The 24833-nt window shown below is 48.1% G+C and overlaps 1 protein-coding gene across 4 annotated transcripts in view; it reads left to right on the top strand.

The window, feature by feature from the left end:
• whrna (whirlin a) overlaps positions 1–24067 on the top strand; it is a 55242-nt gene extending 31175 nt beyond the window's left edge. For 2 of the 4 annotated variants that reach the window (XM_049020990.1, XM_049020989.1), the window contains 10 exons: positions 4883–5091; positions 5880–5916; positions 10570–10782; positions 11077–11298; positions 12289–12321; positions 13363–13434; positions 15090–15537; positions 17281–17441; positions 18105–18227; positions 21929–24067. In XM_049020990.1, the coding sequence (XP_048876947.1) occupies positions 4883–5091; positions 5880–5916; positions 10570–10782; positions 11077–11298; positions 12289–12321; positions 13363–13434; positions 15090–15537; positions 17281–17441; positions 18105–18227; positions 21929–22111 (1701 nt within the window). In that variant the 3' untranslated portion in view covers positions 22112–24067. The remainder of the gene's footprint in view (positions 1–4882; positions 5092–5879; positions 5917–10569; positions 10783–11076; positions 11299–12288; positions 12322–13362; positions 13435–15089; positions 15538–17280; positions 17442–18104; positions 18228–21928) is intronic. The other 2 variants (XM_049020991.1, XM_049020993.1) reach the window with 2 other exon arrangements.
• The last annotated feature ends 766 nt before the right edge of the window (positions 24068–24833 follow it).

The raw sequence follows: 24833 nt of genomic DNA, 5'->3' as shown, positions 1-24833 counted from the left end.
GTCCAGTGTTTAGTGGCACAGACTCCAGGCTTGGCACGACCCTGCGCTGGATAATCTATCATTGGTAGATGGACAGATGTTCCAAACCACAGCTCAGTGTCTAACAGTGGTCGCTGGGCATTTCTCCGTGAATGTCTTTTTTTCCACGCTGGTGAGTTTGTACTGATTTGTGCCAGTTTTTTTCACAAGGAATAAAACTGAAGGAGAAAGCAGAATGAAGGACAAAGGGAGATTTAAAAAGAAGTTGAAAGGGAATCAAAGGTAAATAGAAAGGTGGAGGGGAGTGATATAACAGTGGGGACAGAACGACTGAGTTTGAGGGAAATTGGACTATCGGTTGAGACCAGGGCAGCAGGAACTCAGGGCTACAGCAGCACCACAGACTAACTCTCAGCTGCTCATCCTTAACTGTGACCAGGTGCCTGACACCCAGCAAGGGGAACCAAGGAGTAGAGGGGGCGTAAGTGGAGGAGGATGAGGAGAGCGGAGGCAGCCCTTTGGGAAGGCGAGGGATCCCTAGAGCGAGTAGCAGATGGGGGCCGACACAAGCAGAATATCATGGGTTGGGGAGAGGGGGGGGTTTTGTTTGCTTCCCTGTCAGTTTATTTGCAAATGCAATTGGGGGTCCTGGATACTTCTGGCTGAAATGTGCTACAGGAGGTTCTGGCCTTGGAATGAAGTTGATCTCCATTCATGCCTCAGAGTCGGGTGCTCTTCTAGAGAACGAGACACCTACTGGGCGCAGTTACTGAATGTGTCGGTGATTAGCGGTAATTGACATACACAGTAATTGCATCTGTGCCTGTGTCAGCTGGTGGAAGAGTGGTTAAGGGGTTTATGAATCCGAGACCCGGAAATCAGAGGAGGAACCTGATCTGCAACTACATTTGTGACCTAAGAGAAAGCTCAGATCCCAGATGTGTCCACCATCTTCAACCTAAGCTGAAAAATGCTGGACTAAGTACAGAAACATTCCATCAGGCTACTGGGTGACAGTGTAACAATTTTATAGTGTAAAAGCTGTAGGAAAACAATTTCTTCTAGGGGACAAAATCTTTTCAGGGGACTAAGTTCCACAACTGCAGTCCTGTGTGCCTGAGATGTGAGAGTCACATCTGCCCATAGACAGTGGTTAACGCTCAGGGGTCCAGCCTCACCTCTGCAGCTGTCCTGGTCCAGGGAACCAGTTAACTCACACCTGTAACTGTGTTCAACAGCACAATTAAGTTAGAAGTGGGCTAAGTTAAGGCTGCCTCAGAAATAAACCACTACCTGCTCTGCTTGTAAAAAACCAGAGAGACATCCCACTTCATCCTTTCACTGAGCAGCATCTTTTATCTGGAGTAACCATGAACCAAAACATCATCCAACCTGCCACTGTGTTAGGTAACTTTAAATTTTAGATATTTATGCAGCAGGCATGGGATACTGCAATTATCGTTAGAGACAGTCTGACTTGGACATCTGAACTTCTGCAGTCGCAAACTTCCTGCTGTCTAGGTTTAGTTGCTCTGTATGTTTCTTCTGCGCAATTAGTCCTAAAGTACATGAACCTCCAGAGCTATGTGGACAGCTCCATTCACTCAGTGTCACACCATCCTTCACAAAGTCATTATGCTCATTATGCAACCACGCTCGTTACTGCAAGTGCTCCATTTTTCCCCTGTTATCTAAAATTCCTCAGCCGAGGCTGTTCTTCATTAAAAGTTTAAGCCCTGTTTGTGCATCCCAAGCACAGCTAAAGAGGTTTAAACACTGCCTTCAAAGTTGCCCCTTAAGGCCTGTTTGTGCGTCGTCTTTGCAGCTAAATGGGTTGAAACGCCACCTTCAGATTCCTAGCCAGAAGATTAATAATGGGGCTCTTTCAAGGTTATTAAGTACAGTTCAAGGCTCCGCTATGCGTGTCTTATACATGATTACGGAAGCACCACAAATGATAAATTACACGTTGAAAAGCACCTTGCAACTGCAGACTGCAAACTCCTCCCCAGACGATGAACAAACTCAAACGAAGCCCAGAGTTTGGAGAATCCCAAGGTAAAGAGACTGTGGTCCTAATACGAGGCCTTTGGTTTCTACATATGACATTAGTGACAAAAGTGTCTCTTGGTCGCAGCTCCGGCTGTTAACCTGGGACTGAGAATGGAATATTCTTGAATCTGCTCCCCTCAGGTTTGGTAATGTCATGCAAGATTGTATTATATTTCATTTTAATTGTACTTTAAATCGGTATCTTCAGCTGTGGCTGTTCCAGAGCACCTGAGAGCAGTAATAAGAAAGCACTTTCCTGAGCTAGCAGGCACACCCACCTCTCCATCTTGAAAAGCAGGTACGTTTCAGTCTATGGACGTCTGTGCCTGCTCTGTGCAGTTAGCATCAGGGGACTCGTTAAGCTGTTGTGTAGCGGTGGGGGTCTCTGTGAGCATGCTCATTCACTCAGTGTCAGTATTGGGCTTGGGGGAGGGGAGTAGGGAATGAGGGATGTAGGGAGAGGGACTGAGCACTAGTCTGGTCATGCGGGGGCTGGCTTTAGAACCATAGCCAATTGACTTTACCTCTTGCCAACTCATCACCTGCTCTGCTGACCTGGGTATAGATAATTAAAAACAACTACAGCCATTGTGGGGCAAGAACAAAAGTCAATATCTAATTTCTCCCTCCTGTATGCTTCCAAGAAACCTTTGGAGGCAGTGGTTTGAAGTCACATTGGGAGTTGACTTAGGAACCTAGGATGGGGGCGACTTGACATTAAAATCCTTGATCCCATGGCAGTTGAGGCGGATGGAACTTCCTACTAAGGATGGATTTTAACCTGAAATGGTATAAAACCTACAATAGTTAACAAGTACAGAAATCAGAGAGATGCATGTCACAGGGATTGAAGGTACCTGGCCGTCTTTTTTAGCAGTCAAGTCAGATGTGGTTTCTTTCCCCTTGGGTCACATCCATCTCTTAGGTTCTGGTTATCATTGAAGATTCTGTGTTACAAACTATGTTAGGGAGTAATGTGATCACTTGTTCATGAGCGAGGGGGAAATGGAGCAGGAGACTGGCAGGCGGATCGTGCAGTATCGGCAGTTCTGTGGGTGCTGTACCCTTCTGTCACAGAGAAGAGAGAGCCAAGCCAAAAGGTGAAGCCCTCGATTTACCGCTCGACCTACATCCCTACCCTGACTTATGTTCACAAGCTTCAGATGGATGGAATGTAGACTCCAACATCATGGCTAAACACTCTGAATTTTCAATCGAAATCTTTCAAAAACAACTGTTCCTTTTATGCAAACAAAAAAAATGATTTGGCCATTTTGTTCAATCGGTAATGTAATTTAGACAATAATAATAATACTTCACTGATTCCTTATGGAGAGACTCTTCACCTACCCCATCTTGTTCTTCATGTCTGCCATGAAGAGCTTGGTCGTCTCCTACAGTGGCACCCATGGTGTTGAGAGTTAAGGGCCTAGATCAAGGGCCTCACAGATAGGACCATTCTGCTGAGGTCAGGCTTGAACCAGCAACCTCTTGATCACAGGCACAGAGCCACGCACTGGCCCTAAAGAGTAAAGCAACTTGCAGTTTCTGCCCATTTTCCTGTTGGGTGTCTTACTGAAGCAGCTGAATATCACTCACAGGCCCTCCCGGCGCGGCGTCCTTCAGGCTATAAATACCAGGCTTTGACCACCACTCTGCTTGCTGTCCCTGCTGAAAGGTCCAACTGCAGTGCTGACCCTGAATCACAGTCTGCAACACTCTGGCTCCATAGCACTCCTTTCAATCATTATTCATCACCGGCCCCAACGATTGTGTCCTCTCTGCCTTTTTTGAACTGTTTTGCATAAAATGAATGAAGCCTCTTGAAATTTGAACCCTTAATAAGCTTCTTGCCAGTACTAGAAAACCAGTGTCTGTTACTTGGGGCAGATCTGCTCTGAATAGAAGCAAAATTTGATTTGCAAATGCTTGCCCTGTGTTCTCTCTTCCCCTGGGCCTCCATTATATTAATAACATATTCACCCCCTCTTATTTTTTTTCTGTTGTCTGGTTACTGTGAAAAGAAGTTGAATGTTGACTCAAAATTCCGGGGTGTTACATCAAAGTGGCTGACAGAAAATGGTGGAGAAGGACCAGGAAGAAACCACTACCTGCTCTGCTTGTAAAAAACCAGAGAGACATCACACTTCATCCTTTTGTTGAAATCTGGGATGCCGGACTGGCAGAATGTTGTGGAAAGTTGAGGTGTCATGGTCGTTTTGTGCTTCAGTCTCCCCATTTCGGGGGGGAGGGGGGGATTCATTGAGAGGTACTAGAATCTTCACAGTTTGTTTGATTTACGGCACCCTGGGCAGGCAGGAGATTCTCAGGTCGATGAGAAGCAGTGCTGTGTCTTAATAGCTTCTGTCACAGGGAGCAAAATTCCAGCTTTAGCTTGTGAAATCGCTCAGAAAGCTTGCGGAGAAGGAGCTTCCACAGACTGGAGACGCTTGGTCATATGGTCAAGGTTTGTCATAGCATTTCGGTCTTTTAGGATTCCTCTGTGACCCAGAGTGGGAGGATGCTGAGGACTCCTGAGACATAGCAGATCATTCCTTCAGGGAGACCCTCCCCCTTTTTCTACCCCCACCTTGTCGCGGTCAGACACGTGTATGACATTGATGTAATACACGTGACATTAGTTGTGGTCCGTCTTTCCTATTCTGGGGTCTCATTTTTGTAACTGCATGTACTTCAGTGTGACCTCTGACCTCTTGTCCTCTAATGTTGAGCCAAGGTGGAAGTAGCACTTCACTTGTTCTATCAACCTTCCCGGGTCAGCACCCTGCACCCCCCCTTAGAGCCACTCAAAGCAGCCTGTGTGCTCTCCCTGTGCCTCCGCCCCTACCAGGTGGGCGACCAGATCCTGGAGGTGAACGGCCGTAGTTTCCTGAGCGTCCCACACGACGACGCCGTCCGTATCCTCAAGTCCTCGCGCCACCTGATGATGACGGTGAAAGACGTGGGCCGGCTGCCGCACGCCCGCACCGTGGTGGGCGAGACCAAGTGGATAGCGAGCTCGCAGGTCGCCAAGGGCTCTGCCACCAGCAGCGTCACCGGGTGGGTGATGGGGTTTCTGGTTGGGTGGAGGTGATGTGATTAAATGGGTGAAGGTGAGAAGAGGGGTGGTGCATTCTGACGGAGGGAGGAGGCTGGCCGTCACTGTAGATGGCTGATCATGGGATGGATGGATGGATGGATGGATGGATGGATGGATGGATGGATAGCATGTGCCGAACGGTGGCTATGGATAGGGTGGGTGTGAGCACAGGTCTGTCTCTTTGGCGTCCAGTTCAGATGTGGATGGATGTGATGCTGTCAGGGGTGTAACACATCGGATTTCCCCGTTGACCGCTGAAGGGGCAGATGCTTTGGGGGCTTGTCCAATCAGCCGCCGTCTCAGGCCCGTTTCCCTGAACCCAGATTGTGTATTACTGGATTAAAGGGAAAGTCCGAGGAATTGTCTCCTGGTTCAATTTCAGACAAGCGCCCGCATAGATCTGAGGGATGTTTGAGATTCCCTCAGCCGTCCCCAGAATTATAATTTACACCGATGCTATGCCCCCTCCCCACTAGCACACTGTGACTGGTCATTTCACAGCATGGCTGTATTGTTGGCAGTACTGGTCTTATATATAGGACAGCAAAATACGTGTGTGTGTGTGTGTGTGTGTGTGTGTGTGTGTGTGTGTATCTGTGTGTGCATCTGTGTGCGTAAATGCCTGTATGTCTGTAACGGTGTTTCGGGCTCCGTGTGTGTGGGCCATAATGTAGTCCTGTCTAGAGAAAACCATGAGACTAATTCTACTAATACTGCTTATTGTTCCTGTCTCTGCTGTGTTCTGCAGCCTTTCTGTGGACCAAGGTGCCTCCGCGTCAGAAAAGGTGAGACCAGCCTTATGGCCTTGTCAGCTGCCAGCACAATAACCGCGGTAATCGCATGAGACACCACAGCGCGAACAATCACAGCGGTGTAAGGAGAGCAGACAAAAAGCCGTGTCCATAAAGTTATTATATGGTTAGCTGACCATACAATACGATACTCACAAAGAACTTTTTAAAAGATACGATTTAGCATCTAATAGGTGTACATTCATTAAAACACAACACAGTGACCCCCAACCAGCCAATCACAATCCACGGGTCGACTGGCCAGACAGTTCACGTCCATCGCAGCACAACTCCCAGTTTCTGAGGCAGAGCGATTCGGTAGCTCGCCGCAGTATTTTCTTTTGTAAAAGTAGCTCTCGCTGTGAAAGAGGCTGGAGACCACTGACATAACACAACTGTCGTTGGATATCACTTTGAGTTTTGCATTGTGATTGTTGAAATTACTGCTTTATGGGGTCCACATTAATCTATTATTTAGTCTTATCTAAGTAGAAGCTTTACTTATAGGGTTATGATTTGTATAATTCATTTCTGTATAATGAGTTCAATCTGGAGCTGCATTTGTGACAGAACCTTATTAATACCAGGTGTGACGATGTAGAGCTTTGCGACACTGGCCAGCGATATAGTCTCATCTGAACGTTTATGTATAATTCATTATCTAATACATTCACTATTACATAAATATATAAATAAATATAACAGCAATTCTGATCTGTTACTTAACGAACAGAAGCCATTTAAAAATGCACAGCATGCATCATGGCTGGCTGGATCCCACCATCACGATCAAGAGGGGTCACGTCTGAGGCTGGGGTTCTGTCACTGTCACCCTGCATTACACTTTGTGGTATGATGCTCAGATGAGCAGGGGGTGGGAGGAAGCCAAGGACTCCTGGAAGGTGATCATTCCTTTAGGGAAACGGTCCCCCTCCCGCCCCCCATATTTTTTGTGGGCACCTTCCTGCCGCACATTCATTTATCTGTCTCCTGCTCCCAAATTGCCCAGATAACATGGGGAAAAGAAACTGACTATTTTTGGCTCCTATCACAGCCGGGGGCTGGCAGATAAATATTGACTGTACGGAAGAGCACTTTCGCATGTAGGGGGGCGGATATTTAGGAGGGGGAATTATGGGACGGACCATTCGTTCCTCTGCGGGATATTTGCAGTGTCTCCTCTGCCCCGTAACACGCGACTATAATGAGTAACGGCACCTCGCCGTGGTGAGGGAGCTGAGATCACGCAGGGGCTACGGGCTGGTATCCTAATGAAGCTGACAGGACCCGGCGGCCGAAGCGCGGACGGCGTGTGAGGCCACACCACCACGCGGCCGAACGGTGCGGGGCCGCCCGCAGGTGTGCGTGTGCACCCCGAGCCGAGGTATTCCCGAAGCGGCCTCCCCACTGCAGTAGGGCGCCGGGTGATGGATGCCATTTCTTTACGGCTGATTCCAGCTGAGGACAAAGAGCATTTGTGGTGCGCCGGGAAAATGGGGGGAGAGGGTGGGGGAGGGGCCAATGACACTATGTCTTGCACTGACAGGGGAAATAACTTTCAGTCTTTGGGAAAAACAGGAAGTGTGGGTGGGTGGGTGTCTGCAGGTGGGGGGGGGTGGTGGTGGCTTTTGTTAGCATTTGTGAAATAATTTTCTAAAGTTAAGGTAATTAGTAATTTACCAGCTGGAGTAAATGTATAGAACTACTCATATCGACAAAGTTCAAAACTTTTAAGCTTTAGGTAAGCGACTGTAATAATGAACGAATTAATTACCAAACGTATTAAGATGCAGAAGCTTAGTCGGCAGAGTGCTATCGATCTTCCTGCTTGTGCCCAGTCAGCTTGTGAGGAATTTGCGTACCTGCCCCCTTAGCTCCAGGCCCGTGTCAGACACGCCAGCCATAGAGGAGCTAAAGCACCCCCAATGCCCAAACTCTGCATCCGTATAAACGACCCGCGGCCCCCCGGTGGCGTTAGAAGGTTAATAAATATAAGGTAATTGAAATGTCTGACCCAAAGCGAGGAGACACACACGCAGGATCCTCCGTCGGAGTGCAATTATCCAGCCAAACAAGCTGAGAGCTGATAATTAACTGGCGTAGGTGTCGGGGGGGGGATAAGGGGAGCTTGCAGCACCACGCAGGTATGATTGACCCGCTACAGTTATGTACGTTATGGGGCGTTACCCAGAATAGCACATTTAACCCAAAACGTAATGTTGCTCAGATCACATGTGAGCAGCACTGGAAATTGGTTTTAAAGTTTAATTCTTTTTGTACAAAATAACAGTTTGCAGAGATGTTTGCAGCAAAGGGCTAGAATATTATTTTGAAACAGCCGTCAATAAATGACGGTCGCGTGCTTGTGCGTGTGGCGTGTGCCGGCAGGCCGTGGCTAGCATATGAGGTGGGTTTCTTAGAAGCGCATCAAGACAGGCTCCTGCGGCTAGCACTGTCGCCATTTTTATTACATTTGAACCCGTACCTGACCGCTGTGATAATTAAGAGACCGGTCACCCAGGGTAACCGTGACCATATCACAGGAATCATAAAGGCTGGACCCCCCCCCCACACCTCATGTCTTGACAGACGTGAAAAAACATTCTGGCTGTTGGTGGCAGGCAGCACTGGTATTGACGATGGCCCCGCGGAAAGGGATTAACTTGGGCAGGGTGATTGAAGATGCAGCTCCAGTGCAGTTGTGCATCACTGCGGACCGTCTCCTGCACTCCTCTCTACGCATTTCCCAGTCTGGCAGGCGTCTGATTATCCAAACGGCTATTTCTTATCATTTTGTTTCTCACCAGTTTGACATTGTGCTGCACGTAGTTGTGACATTCGTGTTTGTTCTCCATGATGCTGAATAATTCAGTCTCTTATAGGCATGTTGTGTCTACAGCATAAGAGCTCTGACAGACCAGACTTTCTCGTTAGCAGCGTTTGTGTCCTGGCCGTCTTACTCCTATGAGCCATCGTGGTCCTGGATCTGCTTCCCTCAGTGTATTACCTGGTCTCCATTTAAGGTATCAGCTGACACATCATGTTCCCCCGTGTGCCTGGTTTTGTTCCCTGCTGCAGAGCAGGCACTTCCTGTGAGTGCAAAATGAAAAGAGGGGGCTGGGGGGCTTGGGATGTGATGGGACAGCAGATCAGCTCAAACTCTGGTTCAGCAGAGCACATTCCCCTGGGGACTGAAACACTAACTTGTATTCCCATAATTTACCTGCCTGCATTCCCTCGACACCCCCAGCCTTTTCATTCCACCGCCCTCGTGAACGGTAGGGGGGGTCTGAGCTGGCCTGTGGAATATCGATTTCCAGAACCGTGCTTTTTGTTTTATCTGCCCTCTCTGTGGAGGAGGAGGAAGCTGTTGTTTAATCATGTTTCTTTTTCCCTTTTTCCAAGCATCAGCCCCAAGGACGTGCAGTTGTTCTTGCGCGTTGCAGATCGCCTAATCCGTCATGGTCCCGACCTCAGGAAATGGTGCGGAACCGCAGATGTGTTGTCAGAACCCTCTGCGCAATGCAATGTCGGTATCATCGGGAAGTTTATAGACCGGGCTGAAGCGTGCCCACGGAGGGCTAGGCATTATGTTGGAATGGCTGCTGTAATTTGCGCATTGCCCTGCTATCTTCCAACAACTACTGACGTTTGATTCCTTGCTTCAGAGTCCAATGGGAACGGTAAACGATGTGGCAGAGCCAATACGATAATTGTTGGGTGGTAACTGTGACATCTTTGTTGTTCCGATTTAAAAATGCAACTGAATGATTTAAAAATTGATTTACATAAAATTGTTAGCTGCACAAATTTGAAGCAAGGGACTGGCAGTCCTGGGGCACAAAACCTCACGATGCACATGGGCCTTAAAGTCATGGTAGATGGGTTCCGGAAAGGGCGGACTGGCCATCCCCTGGCAACCCTTCAAACCCGCGCCCTTTGATGCAGTGGCTATTTAAAGAGGGGCGCTCTGCTGGGGGCGCTTTCACTGAGGTGATGGGTGGCAGGATGTACATGAGGAGGACAGTGACACCGCCCCCCCCCCAGCCGCGCTGAATTGTACAAAGACATGGATCGTACACATAGAGCCATTACCTCATGGTTTACCACAGGCCTTATGGCTTAAGCTGGACATTTATTGTGATGGCGGTGCTGTGCTTTCTCCTTCTCCCCTTTATTCTTTAATTTTCTGCTCACCTTAAGCATTTTATGGGGGAGGTGAGTGGCTCTCTGGGATAGGTTTCTTCGTATGTGATCAGAAGGTCACTAGTTCAGATCCCCTCCTCAGCAGAATGGTCACTGGGTCCTTGGGAAACGATGTTAACTCACCCACCTCCCCCCCCCAAAATGCTCCAGGGGAACCAGATAGATGTCTTGACCCTGTACTTAGACCCCAAGCTTTACTCTCAAGTGTGTGTGTGTGTGTGTGTGTGTGTGTGTGTGTGAGAGAGAGAGAGAGAGAGAGAGAGAGATAGAGAGATGTGTGAAAACAAGCATTCCAATGTACCTGTGCAGATAAAGTGTCATTTCATCTCACATTTTTGTCTTTTGTTTCTCGCCATTGACCTGATACCTCCATCTGCCACCTCACTTCCTTCCATGACGTCTACTGTCCATCTCTCTCTCTCTCCCCGCTCTTCCCATCAGCCGAGTTTCTACAAGGGTGTGGCCGGCTCGCAGGTGACCTTGAGCAGCCTGGTGAACCAGTCGCGGGCCATGCTGGAGGAGCAGGCGCGCCACCTGCTGACGCCGCCCGAGCGCCAGACCATGGCCTACTACCTGGAGGAGTACCGGGACAACCACGTGGGCGTGGAGCAGCTGGTCATGGCGCTGTTCGAGCTCTTCAACACGCACGCCAAGGTGCGACCTGCAGGTGGCAGCAGAGCTTGAGGGCCTGGGCTTGTATGAAGCAGCAGGGTAACTCAGCTGAAATAATTGTACCAATGAGTTAAACGTGAACTGCTTCAGGTAGAAACGCCGATTAAGAAACTGACATCCAGTTCCTTGGCAATGATTGGCCGATATGACATGTTTGTAACAAGTAGAAGTTAATTGTACCGCGGAATCTTATTCAGTAAGCAGACACACGGTTTTTTGGGGTTATGCTGTTTTGGGTATTCCTAGCTGATGGCCCCATCTTCGCCCCCGTTCCAGTTCTCTCTGCTGTCCGAGGTGCGGGGTCTCGTGTCCCCCCAGGACCTGGAGCGCTTTGACGGGTTGGTGCTGCGCCGCGAGATCCAGGCCCTGAAGGCCCGGCAGGCGTCTTCGACGGGGGCGGCGGCCCTGAACCCTGACTCCTCCTCCATGGTGTCCTACCCTGACACACTGACCTCCTCGGCCAGCTATCTGACATCCACCACGCTCAGCTCGGCACGGGTAGGACGCTCATACTAAGCTCAGCTCACTAATACACAATTCATAGTCCCCTTGCAATCTCAGAGGCCGCCATACTACATGCACTGCTAACAGAGAACGGGCAAAACTGTCACCTATTTAATTTTATTAACCTGTCAGCCAATATCCCGCTATGGCAGCCATGATGGATGACATGAGCAGTTATGGAAATGGGGTGCAGTTCTGTTGTAATTACAAGCTGTGGCTGTAGAACAAGGTAACATAATACTGCAGGGTGATTGTACAGGGTTATGGATATCTTGCCCACTGATGTAAAGAGGGCATTATGGCGGCTTGGATTAGCACTGTTACGAATCTGCTGGTACAAGTCCATGTGACACTGCAGGCTACCGGACAGACTGCGTGGGGTTTTAACAGTATGATGAGCTGCTGGCCTGCTCTCAGAGGGTAGCCTCTAGCACCGGGAGATTCTCTAGGACTTACCAGACTCTCCCATGATGCAGTTCTCTGCGGGGATTCTTTCTTGCTGCCGTTACCAGAGGTGTAAGATTTTTGCACCTCTGTGCCCACAGCACTTGTTACGAGAAGAACACCTAAAACATAAGTTCCCTCAGTCTCGATGCGCCGAGGCGCCGGTCCACGAGTGTCGTTTCTACACTGGCTTCATTAATCATGCAGTGCCCCCCACCCTGCCGGCAAGAAATCCCCTCCCTTCCGCCTACGTGCCTGTCTGCCCGGGCACCTTAACATCAATCCGACGCCTCCATTCGAGATCGCATAACGAGGTCCTGGGGGAGCGGGAAAAGATGACGGTTCCGTTTCTGCCGAGTGGCCCCTCTGCCGTGGGGGCTGTCATTTAGGCAGGAAGATGAAGGAGTTTCCCTTGCTGGAGTTTAAGGAGCCAGTTAAAGACCGTGCAGAGGATCAGCCGATGACACTAATTAAAGTATCTCTCTGTACTGCAACCTTATCTACACCCCCACCCCTCTGTAACCCCTCCCCTCTTCCCAGGAGCGACTGCTGTGGTTGATAGATATGATGGAGGTAGGCACCCCCCAAGCCACACTGCAGAATGCATTTCCTGTGATCCTGTTCAGGCTTTTTTTTGCAGAGTGATAAGGCTGGGTTTGTGAATGCATGCATCTTAGCACGGATGATGTTTAGCGTGTTGCATGTGAACCGCGTGTGGTGTTTTCATAAACCATGTGGATTTCTCTCTCCAAACCCATCATTTCCCTTCTTTTGACCCTGGGAGGTGTTACGCCGACTACCAGGGGCCCATGGGTGGGGCGATCACCCAAGTAAAGTTCCTGACCCCCCCCCCCCCGCAGAATAACATGACCCCCCAGTTACGGACTCACAGGACTCCCGTCACGCTGATCCCTGTTCATGAAATATATATTTTTTATCAAAGAGCATTAATTACTTTATCAACAGTGAACTTTCAGTTTTCCTCATGTTGAGTTTTTGAAAGTGGCATCAAACTGCGATGTTCTGCTTTTTAAAAAATCTCTTCCACAGTAAATATCCACAGTAAGACAGTTTCACCACGGTCATCGCCGCCGGTTGAGCCTGTTGCTTCGCTTGCTGAGGGTGTAATTGAGTCGGCACCCCCAAAACTGCAGTTAACAGCTGTGCTTAATAAATTTCCCCATGTGCTCGTCAGTGTCTTAAGTGGGCTTTAAACGTCACTGAAACCTATTTTCCCGTGTTCAGCGGGGTTTAATGACCCAGATATGGTTCGGTTTACTTAATTTGCTCAGTCCTCCTTGTGCAAATTTGCATATCGGTGAGAATTTGGGTGTAGTCAGGCATGCATTACCACACGTACCACGGCGTGGACACCTGTGCAGAGATTTAAGTGTCAAAACGCAGACAGTCATCACTTTTCACAAGGATCGTTTCATTGTTTTACAATTTCACAATCTGTCTCCTGAAAAATGGAAGTGCTTTTATTTGGACTTGACAGGCCAGTGCGTGTCTGTCTTTTTAAAGTCAGGATAAGCGGGTAAGATGCTTAGATGGATGGATAAATGTTGAAATTGCTCCTCTTCCTCTGTTTTTCCCTCGCCCGCTCTTCCTCAGAATGACAGCACCACGGACAGCAATGCTGAAGAGCCGCAGGAGAGCATGAGGGACCTACCTGATGTGTCTTTGGTGAGCCAGGCACCTGCACCCCAGTGAGAAATTAAAGAATAATGGGGGGGGGGGGTACTGGCAGAGGGACAGGGTGGTGTCTACCTGCACAAAGGGATAAAAGTAAGAAAATTCTGGCAAAAGCGCGTCAGCGCAGATGAAAGTGTACAGCAAGTAAACAGGAGCTGTGAATAAAGAACCAGATGAGGAGGAAATGAAACAGACCAGAGTCTGACAAAAGGTGCCAAGAGGGGAACAAACAAGGGATGAGCCTTTGAACACGGAGCGAGAGATGCAGGGAGCAGCCGACCAGTGAGAGAGAGATGGGGGAAAGGGCGAAAGGGGAGGGGCCAGTGACCCCCGATGGTCTGGTCCAAGAGCCCAGAGGTGGATGGGGGCCGAGGAGACGCTGATACTCAACTGCTTCATACCTGAGGTGCCACAAAATATTCAGAAAGTGCTAAACTGCTAAAAGAGTCTGTTTTAAACCTACCTTTGTGGAAACATAAGAAGCGGAAACATTCACTAAATCATATACTAAATCGTTTTTATTTAGTTTTGTCCTCATCGACATCCATTCATTAAAATTTCATTCTATTTCCATTCATATGTCTGATCTGCTGCAGTGGGTAGCGGCCCCATCCTCCGTTATTCTCTGCCTTGTGCATATTGTTTTTGGGATGGGCCCTGAACCCCCGTCACCCTTTAAAGGACAAGTAATATAGAAAGTGAATGAATGAATGAGTGAATGAATGTCTAATTTGTTTTCTTTTAGCATTTGTTTGATTCAGAGTCTTTCTCTTACCAGACTTGCTTCTCTGGTGACAGGACTTATGGTCATACGGTGTCTGTGATGTCACCTGACTCACTCTAATTTATAGAGTTTTTGGGTAGGAATCAACAAATTGTGCAGAAATGGCCCAGGGAACCTTGCAAGCCGGAAACCTGCTCCACCTCCCTCTGCCACACGCCCCGCCACCGTGTGCCCTGCCCGTGTAGTTGCTGGTTAACTGGTTCCTCGCTCCAGCTGGTTCAGAGTGTGACTTTGCGGACATCCCACTTCTCCCGGAAGTGCCCGGAACGGACAACAGGTCCCTGACACCCGTGAATGATGCATCCCGGAAATCTGTCGTTCTGCTATTCAGCTGCGGTGAAACTAGCTGGCAACTCGCAACCCCCCCCCCCCTCACCCGGCCGGCAAATTTTACCGCCTGCACCCCCAGCACCCTGCCCCCACAAACAGCACTAGGCTTGGGCCAGTATTTCATTTTTACTACTGTCATAATCTTCCAGACATTATATCCCAGTATACAGTATTTTAAAAAGCAATGCTATTCTAGTATTTCCTAATTAAATGGAGGTGGGGGGGTTGGGGTATTTACAAACAAAAATACCATGGTATTACCATAATACCGGCCAAGCCTAGCCAGCCCCCGCCCTTCTTCCCAGTTGTCCCTCATTCACTGCATGGAAATAAGTATGGCTGAGGTGGGATGTCTGACTTTGTGTTTTTGCACTTTCGTCTTTCCGAGTGGTTCCCTCATTCCAGGCCGAGAGGAGCTGAAGCAGCCGTGCATCTGGTCTCCGTGAACGTGTCTGTCAGAGTGTGACTGTACGTGTGTGGGTGTTCCTGCTTGTTTCTATGACAACCTCCCCTGTCCTCTTACCTCCCTTAGGATGACGTGCAGTCCACGGCAGACTCTCCCCCATCTTTCAAACCCCCACCCCCCCTGGGGGTTTACAGACGAAACAGCCGGCGGGATCGGACCAAGAGGTCCTCCTCTGACTCTGACTCGGGGCTATGCTTCACTGCACCCCCCTGCCTCCCCATGGTCTCTGACTCCCCCATGAAGGAGACGGTGGCCTCACAGCTGAGCCTGGTCACCCAGCATCCCATCGGACCCTTCCCCCGTGTCCAATCCCCGAACCGGGCCAACCCACCCCCTGTGCCGCAGCCTGTCCTTTCCCCACCCCCCGCATCCCTATTGGCCACGGCCTCCAGCCCGGACAAGCCGCCGCCCCCTTCGTCACCTGGCTCCAAACAGCAGTTTGTCATGGTGGAAGTGCACAGGCCAAACGCAGAGCCTGATGTTAATGAGGTTCGACCGCTGCCCCAGGCCAGAGGTGAGGGACGGGAGTGTGGAGTATAGCGGGGATCCGTACGGTGGAGCCCAGGGGAGGAAGAGGGTGGTTTACTCTAAGAATAAATTATGAAGGATGCAGATAGAGTTATGATATATATATACTACAGACAGCTTGTTAGCTGAAGGTTTGGAAATTCCTACCCAGACACCGCCAGATATATAACTAGTAAGATCTCAAATACTAGACGCAAGCAAAAACGGCTTCAAAAAACAGCCCAAATCAGTAAGTATCTCACTGAATGACAGTCTAGCCATAGAGAAATGAGAAATTTAGGAAAAGAAGCAGCTGGTGGCCTCTCTGTAACCTACTCAGGATCCATGCGGGGGCATCCAACCAGAATACAGCAGAAAGCTGCAAAAAGAGCATCAGGGCATTAATTGTAATGGTCCTCAGACCGTATTTCAAATGTATATTTACAGTACACAAAACAAATGAAACATGAACATGCTACATGAAGCATACAGTACAGGCCAAAAGTTTGGACACACCTTCTCATTCAATGTGTCTTTATTTTCATGACCATTGGTAGATTCTCACTGAAGGCATCAAAACTATGAATGAACACATGTTGAGTTATGTACTTAACAAAAAAGGTGACATAACTGAAAACATGTTTTATATTCTAGTTTCTTCAAAATAGCCACCCTTTGCTCTGATTACTGCTTTGCACACTTGCTAAACACCTCTGGGAACTCCTTCAAGACTGTTGAAAAACCATTTCAGGTGTCTACCTCTTGAAGCTCATCGAGAGAATGCCAAGAGTGTAAATGGTCATGAAAATAAAGACACCACATTGAATGAGAATGTGTGTCCAAACTTTTGGCCTGTACTGTATATACGCATACGCTATGCTGCGGTACCTCCACCACTGCACATGACCTTTGATCAGAGAAGCTACCAGAAGGCAGGAAGTGACCCAAGAGGTCCCACCCATCTTCTGCATAAAGCGTCTTTGCAGGATGCCACGGCAGCAAGCTGGCCGACTAAATTACACGCAGTCATCAGGGCTGCAGGGCACCTTGTTGTCATCCGGACGCAGTTATCATATTTTGTGCCATAGCGCAAAGACACAAGAGCAGCATCTGGCAGCAAATTGGCGGTTAATTCCCCCCCCCACCCCCAAAAGGAAAAAACCCACATTTTACTGCCCTGCCCAGCAGCTAAACTTACTCTACCCATACTTATACACAAGAAGATGACACCTGGGCTGCATGATTTGTAATAAATACTGTTTGCGTTTGCATGAACCGTTTTTGGCATTAAAGGCACATTAATATTCTCACTTGAATTAATGAAGCCTGCAGGCTCGCTCTGTTGACCTGGCCTATTCAGTGCTTTTTAAAAGGCCTGGAATCACCTGCAGGGAGGTATTTCATGCCAGTAGAGCAATTAAGATTTTAACACTGCAATCCCCCCCCCAAATGTTAATTTAGCGTGGTGGACTGAGCAGGTGCCAGACGGGCTGCAGGGCTGCGTATGTTTGGCTGTTTCAACAGAGCAGAGAGACGCCCGTAAAAGCCAAGGATGTATACAGTAAATACTTTGTATGTGGCGTGTAGCAGATGTGTTCTGGTCACATGCCAGCATTCGGCACATGGAGGCGGCCGCAGGCTTTATGCGTGTGTTTGTAAATGTGCATCTGTGCTTGCGAGTGTGCAAGTGTCCAGCTGTAATTCTCAGTCCCCATACCACCCCCACCCCCACCATGACCCGCACACCCAGGCGGGACACTATCCCAGCTGTCAGACAGCGGGCAGGCTCTGAGCGAGGACAGCGGCATCGACATCGCTGAGTCGGGGACACTCAGCGAGGATGGCAGCCCCCGGACGGGCAGGACCCGCCCCCAGCGGGAGGCGCAGGGTGTGGATACTGCGTCCAAACCGGTGAGGGGGTGGGGTGCAGGGTCAGGTCTGACCAAAATACCGTTGAAGAAGCACAGCGCAGTGTAACGTAGACTCTCCAGCTTTTAAAGCTTTCTTCCTACTTTCCTCCTCCTTTGTGCATTAAGTTGGAACGTGTTTTTACCATCTCCTGTTTTACATCTCATCTCATTGCTCCATCAGTGAAGCATCCAGAACCTTAAAAGGCAGGAACAGGAAGTGACTGCTGCATCGTGGCCCCAGGCTCTATGTCACCTTACAGGAGTAGAGCCATGATGTGTCCAGCACTTAGTGAAGGCATCAAGCAAAGCAGAGCCGCGTTTCTCAACTGTGTGACTCAGAGCGCAGAAAACAAACAAATGAAAACGAGCGCTTAAGCATAAGCGTGTTAACATTGCTATAGGTAGTTGCCATGGTTATGGGTCTCTGTTAAGCCGCGGGGCGTCCCTAATCCGCTTGTCGATGTGGTTTAACGCATACCCTGTGCGCTGGGATTTTTCAGCTCATCGGCAACGGACTGGAGGTCTGATAAGCGCTGTTTTTGAGAGACCTTCGAGCACTTTGAGATTAAAAGCACTTTTCCTTCCTGAATCAGTCTCTCTATTGTCTTTTTTCCCTCACTCTGTCATGCTTCCTCTTTCTCATCCTCCTCTCCATTGCCCACAGCCCGGCCTCTTGGAGCCCACGTCCTGCCTCGTCCGCGTGCCTAAGAGCGCCAGCACCCTAGGCATTGCCATTGAGGGTGGGGCCAACACCCGCCAGCCATTGCCGCGAATCGTCACCATTCAGGTACATATGTGGCTGTCCAGCTTAAGCTTTCTGCTTAAACTTTCTCCTTTTGCCCTTTTCAGAAAATTTTCCCAAATTTTTCTCCCCTATTTGGGGTGGCCGGTTGTCCCTGTGCAGACACAGTTCACCTCCTCATTGTATGACAGCCAAGACACCCCCCATTTCCAGTTATTTTAACTCTCTCAGCTGATGTTACACACTTGACCCAAATTAGTGCCGTCCCACAGCCCCCTAGTGGTCACTGGAGGGGTGAGAGGGAGTGAACCCCACCCTCTAAACCCCCCTCGAAATCCAGGCCCCTCTGAACCTCTTCCTTCTAGGGGGCTAAAATGGCTTAGCCAGGATCAAACCTGGATCCTCCCTGCCAGTTGGGCCGACAGGCGGCCAGGAGAACTGATTTATCCCATCGGCACGCTGTATTTGCAAATGATGAGTCACCTGGAAGCAGAGGACACAGTAAGAGAGGGCCTACAGAGCCACTGCCAGAGCAGTATCTCTGCTCATAATGGGACATATACCCTTCCAGTGCCACTGCCAGAGCAGTATCTCTGCTCTTAATGGGTTATTTACTCTTCCAGTGCCACTGCCAGGGCAGTATCTCTGCTCTAAATGGGTCGTTTCCCCTTCCAGTGCCACTGCCAGAGCAGTATCTCTGCTCTTAATGGGTCGTTTACCCTTCCAGTGCCACTGCCAGAGCAGTATCTCTTCTCTTAAGGGGTCGTTTACCCTGCCAGTACCACTGCCAGAGCAGTATCTCTGCTCTAAATGGGTCGTTTCCCCTTCCAGTGCCACTGCCAGAGCAGTATCTCTGCTCTAAATGGGTCGTTTCCCCTTCCAGTGCCACTGCCAGAGCAGTATCTCTGCTCTAAATGGGTCGTTTCCCCTTCCAGTGCCACTGCCAGAGCAGTATCTCTGCTCTTAATGGGTCGTTTACCCTTCCAGTGCCACTGCCAGAGCAGTATCTCTTCTCTTAAGGGGTCGTTTACCCTGCCAGTACCACTGCCAGAGCAGTATCTCTGCTCTAAATGGGTCGTTTCCCCTTCCAGTGCCACTGCCAGGGCAGTATCTCTGCTCTAAATGGGTCGTTTCCCCTTCCAGTGCCACTGCCAGAGCAGTATCTCTGCTCTTAATGGGTCGTTTACCCTTCCAGTGCCACTGCCAGAGCAGTATCTCTTCTCTTAAGGGGTCGTTTACCCTGCCAGTACCACTGCCAGAGCAGTATCTCTTCTCTTAAGGGGTCATTTACCCTGCCAGTACCACTGCCAGAGCAGTATCTCTGCTCTTAATGGGTTGTTTACCCTCCAGTGCCACTGCCAGAACAGTATCTCTGCTCTTAATGGGTTGTTTACCCTCCAGTGCCACTGCCAGAACAGTATCTCTGCTCTTAATGGGTTGTTTACCCTCCAGTGCCACTGCCAGGGCAGTATCTCTGCTCTAAATGGGTCGTTTCCCCTTCCAGTGCCACTGCCAGAGCAGTATCTCTGCTCTTAATGGGTCGTTTACCCTTCCAGTGCCACTGCCAGAGCAGTATCTCTTCTCTTAAGGGGTCGTTTACCCTGCCAGTACCACTGCCAGAGCAGTATCTCTGCTCTAAATGGGTCGTTTCCCCTTCCAGTGCCACTGCCAGAGCAGTATCTCTGCTCTAAATGGGTCGTTTCCCCTTCCAGTGCCACTGCCAGAGCAGTATCTCTGCTCTTAATGGGTCGTTTACCCTTCCAGTGCCACTGCCAGAGCAGTATCTCTTCTCTTAAGGGGTCGTTTACCCTGCCAGTACCACTGCCAGAGCAGTATCTCTTCTCTTAAGGGGTCATTTACCCTGCCAGTACCACTGCCAGAGCAGTATCTCTGCTCTTAATGGGTTGTTTACCCTCCAGTGCCACTGCCAGAACAGTATCTCTGCTCTTAATGGGTTGTTTACCCTCCAGTGCCACTGCCAGAACAGTATCTCTGCTCTTAATGGGTTGTTTACCCTCCAGTGCCACTGCTAAAGCAGTATCTCTGCTCTTAATGGGTCGTTTACCCTTCCAGTGCTCCTGCTTTGCACCAGAATTTTTTATGGGAAATCCGGAAATGGAAGATTGGAGCTAAAGATATGTAATTAATGCCCTTTGATTATCAGTCTCTCTTTCAGTTGGTGCCTCCTTTGAGTTAATTTCATATAAAATCACATAATTGCATATTTGTATTAGCCTTTTCCATGTAACCTTTGCTCTAAGGAATCATTTACATTTTTGCATATACAGTACTGGAAGAATTCTGTAGTTCCAGTTTTGGGCTTAGAGATTCAATTTTATCAGAAGCTGGAGTAAAAGGGGGGAGGGGGTACGGTTCAGCCCTGGATATTTCTCTTGTGATTCCCTTCTGATTTACATGGTGATGTTTATGAAATGCAGGTTAAATGGTGACTGCTCCTCTGCAGATAGTTAAGCATCTCTGTATTCCAGTATGTCCATCCATCTTCCATCATCCAACCACTTATTCGGTACAGAGAACCCAGAGCCTGTCTACATCAGACGGGGACCCTGGATGGGATGCTAGTTCATGACAAATAGATACACATCCTGCATTCCACACAGAAACAAAGCCGGGGTGGGATTTTAACCCTCAGCCCTGGAAGCATGAGGCGATAATACTACCCGCTGAATCACTATGGAATGCTGACATAAATATGTGTTAGACAATAGGATAAGAATGTTTGTAAGAATTTACATTTTTATTTATGTAGCAGCTGGTTTTGTCCAAAGGTATATACATTTATTGAGTATGAAAGTGGTGAAATCTTTCTGCCTGCCCTGGGATTTGATCCAGCAACCTTCCAGTCTCTATTACAGCAGCCTATCCAGCTGAACCATAAGCCAGTTGCGGTTTGTACATATGGTGCTGGGTCTTGTTGTGATACCAGTACTCCAGCATAAATGTCAAAATCCCAGCATTTCTTGATCCTGTACTTGACTTCGCTTGTGATGCTGAAGTGTGGGGTCCAGTGACAAACCGGGACAGATGGTCGCACCCATCAATTTTTGCTCTGAATATTGTGTGTGGCGTTTAATCGCCTGTTTTCGCGGGAACACTGCCGACTGGGCTGCTTACACACCTGCATCCAGAAAGGGTAAAACTGAATCTATCATACCCAATCAGCCAACACGTGACAGAGCATCAGTGCTAATTGAAGGATTAACCTCATCTTATGTGAAGTTTTAATTAACTATCTACCTACTTGCTTACCAAATTTAGGGGACTTTAAATTCAGTGATTCTGTGCTCAAGGGTGAATGACACATGCGAGATGCGCACAGAGTGTTCTTAAGTTAATTTACTCCAGTTTTGACCACAGAAAGAAAGTGAATTACTGTACATACAGGGAATGAGTCAGCAGATAAATGATCTAATTTACAGCCGTTGCATGACAAGGTGGTGTGATCAGAGAATCGCATGGTGTAAATTACGGACGGCTGTTAAACAGCCCCATTTAGGGCAAGAGCCAAGTAAAGTAAAACCAATATTCTTAGCTTCTGCTGATCAGCCCTTTCTGCTTTACTGTACTGATGGGTATCTGGCAGTACTCATTGGCTGCCGGATCAGGACTGCTGGCCACCATTATTTCTCTCCTTTAATTCTGCTTATTTTTCTACTTCCTTTACTCTCCCTTTAATAATTTTCCTCCTCCACACTTCTCTGTCCTGTCCACCCTGGTCCATGCAGAGAGGTGGCTCAGCGCACAACTGCGGCCAGCTGAAGGTGGGCCAGGTGATCCTGGAGGTAAACGGCGTGTCGTTAAGGGGCCGGGAACACCGGGAGGCTGCACGCCTCATCGCCGAAGCCTTCAAGACCAAAGAGAAAGACTACATCGATTTCCTGGTCACAGAGTTCAATGTTTCACTGTAGGACAGCTGTCCCTCTCCAGAAACACTCCTAACAGACCAGTGCTTGGGCTCAGGGGAGCCGGCAGTGGTAGAGAACACGTTAGAACATGTTTGGAACATGTTTTGGGCCACCTCCAACTAATCCTGCGCCCTGTGTTTAGTCTTGACTTTGTCCAAAAGCTGAGATCCTATGGACATTCACCTCTCCACCAGTGCTCCCAATGGCATTCCCACAGCTCCCAGTTATGGGACAAAGTGTGGGCCTGTGGTAAACTTGTACCCAGGGTGACATCCAAACTTTGCCTTCTGGATGGGCATCCAGTCACCAAAGGACACTCGAAGAATCTGAATGTTCTGTCACAGTGTATGTACTCATGGGGAAAAGTCATGGAGACAGGCGATGTGGTGTTGGAGTGTGGAAATGGGTACGGCACATCACTCTACCCAGATCTCTTCTGGTCTTCGCTATGACGTTGCAGCCAAACAGAGCTGGTTATGCAACCTCAGGAAGAGTAACCTACTAGTGCAGCGACACCTCCCACAGCAAACACCATTTCCTGTACCTGCAACTGTTCTTTTAATGAGCACCTGTCGGTAAATGTGCAAGCGAATGGATGTAGATGTGTAAGGAGGGGAGGGGAATGTCACTGCTAACACAATTAGATTTAATGAAATGATAATCTTTCAGAAGGTGGTTCAAATAAAGTGCTAGGCCTTTGGCGGTCTGTTCTGTACAAATACTCTTTAAAATAATTAATTTGTATTATTTCCATTGTGAGCCCGCTGTATTGGTCTTGTCCCTAAAAAGATGCCGTCAACTAAATCAAACCGCAATTACATTGAGAGACTGTAATTAGCCAGGGATGGAGATCTGAGCCCTCAACAGAGCCCATCACAAACAAACCGGGCGGACGGCTGGCATTGGGAATTATTCGTAGACTTATGTAGGGTGAGTGAGAAAATGAATGTTATACTCATGTGAGGCAAACCAGGAACATAGACAGAGGAACTGATGAAGAACTTTGTGAAGATGATGGTGAGTTCAATTGAAGGTGGTGCTTATGGATGCTGAAGTGGTCAGGCTGTTGGAGATGGGGGTGCACAGTACTGTGATCGGTTTCAGTAAATTTTGACAGAGGAGATCCCTGGGCCAGACATATCCGTGGGTGAATTCCCGCTGCCGTTGGGCAGGGAGGGGTTCCTCACATCCCGAAGGTTGGCATAGTGGAGGCTTTAATGTTTTGGCCCCTTGGTTGTCAGGGGGCAGAGGAGAGATGGAAGGAGGCAGGGAGTGAAGAAGTTTTCTTTAGTTATCAAATTTGGAACAGTTAGTGTTTGGGAGAGACTTTTTTGGGCTTATGTTTGCACGGGTGAAAGCTGGAACAGGGGGGAAATCTCTAACAAATTCTATTTTGAATAGGTAGTAATGAACAGATGAGAGGTGCGTTGTGGGAACTGCAGTATTTTTCTAAAATGACAGACTGCTGAGCAAAAATGTTGTTTGTCTGCCTGGTGCATGTCTCTCAAAATTTTAAATATATATAAATACATTATATATCTATATATTTTATACTGAATTATCACTGAAGTTCCTGTATAAAAACATATATCTGTGAATATTGTGAAGTCACACTCAATATCTTCGACTCTTTTCAATGATTTAATTGTAGCTATCCCCATTTCTGCTTTACTTTATTTGATGTAACATTTTTTTTAATGCTTGATTTCAGTTGGACATGTTTGTCACTCAGCATATGATATTTTCCGAAGCCTTGTAGTGCTATGGTACCGTACCATTGTGACGACTGCAGAAATGACACACGCCTGTAGCCCTTATACTGGACCTGCCATATCTTTGGTCATCTTAAGTCATCCTTTTAAACCATCTGGAACTTTTGATGTATTTATTTTAATACAGACGGGGACTTGCAATTAAAATGGTGGTAATTTCCCAAAATAATAAAAAAAAAAATCATAATCTGTCTCTGCTGCTTATGTTGTGTGTGTTGTCCTGATTCAAACACACCTGACAGACATTTAAGCTTCTTACTTCCATGGGGGACTGAAGGTGATCAGAACAGGCTTCGGCATTGACTTATGAGGGTTTCAGACGCACAAATACAATTATCGCCACTTTCAAATACAGATTAGGTTTGCCTGTGTGTGTAAAGACAGAAAATGACTAAGACCAAAAATATCGTGCTGCATATTTACCCATGTTCAAATACTGCGTGACAGAGATCTAGGAATCTGATCTCTGAGCTCTTCTTTTCTAAAAGCTAAACGTATTACATGCCCCCAAAGTTTAAATAATAGTTATTTTAAAATGTGTTTTGCGATTCTAACCTACAGATCGAGGCGATTATATGCTTTATTGACGGCTATTTCTGACGCAGTTTTAGAGATGATACGTTTATTGATTCGGGTGAAAACTGCAGTAACGGGTCTAGTGCAAATAAATTGAAAAATGGCAGTAAAAATAGTTCGTCTGTCACTTCTATCTCATTTCTCCAGTGGTTTGGTTCCCCAGCAAAATTACCTAAAGTACTTTCAAGCAAATCCTACTTCCTAAAGTAACCGCATTTTATAACCTGTACCACCCTCCGTCAGATTTTCATAGACCGTTAAAGTCCTTTCCGCATACAGCCTACGATGTTTCATTTATGCCAAAATTAATTTAATTTTAACTGTAAAGGCTCGGTGGATAGCAGTTAGATGATAAAATGCGCATAGGGTAGGCTTGC

The sequence above is a fragment of the Brienomyrus brachyistius genome, chromosome 7 (genome assembly GCF_023856365.1).
Source record: "Brienomyrus brachyistius isolate T26 chromosome 7, BBRACH_0.4, whole genome shotgun sequence".
Classification (NCBI taxonomy): Eukaryota; Metazoa; Chordata; class Actinopteri; order Osteoglossiformes; family Mormyridae; genus Brienomyrus; species Brienomyrus brachyistius.
Note: the sequence above shows the minus strand (reverse complement) of the source record. Positions and strands in the feature narration are given on the sequence as shown.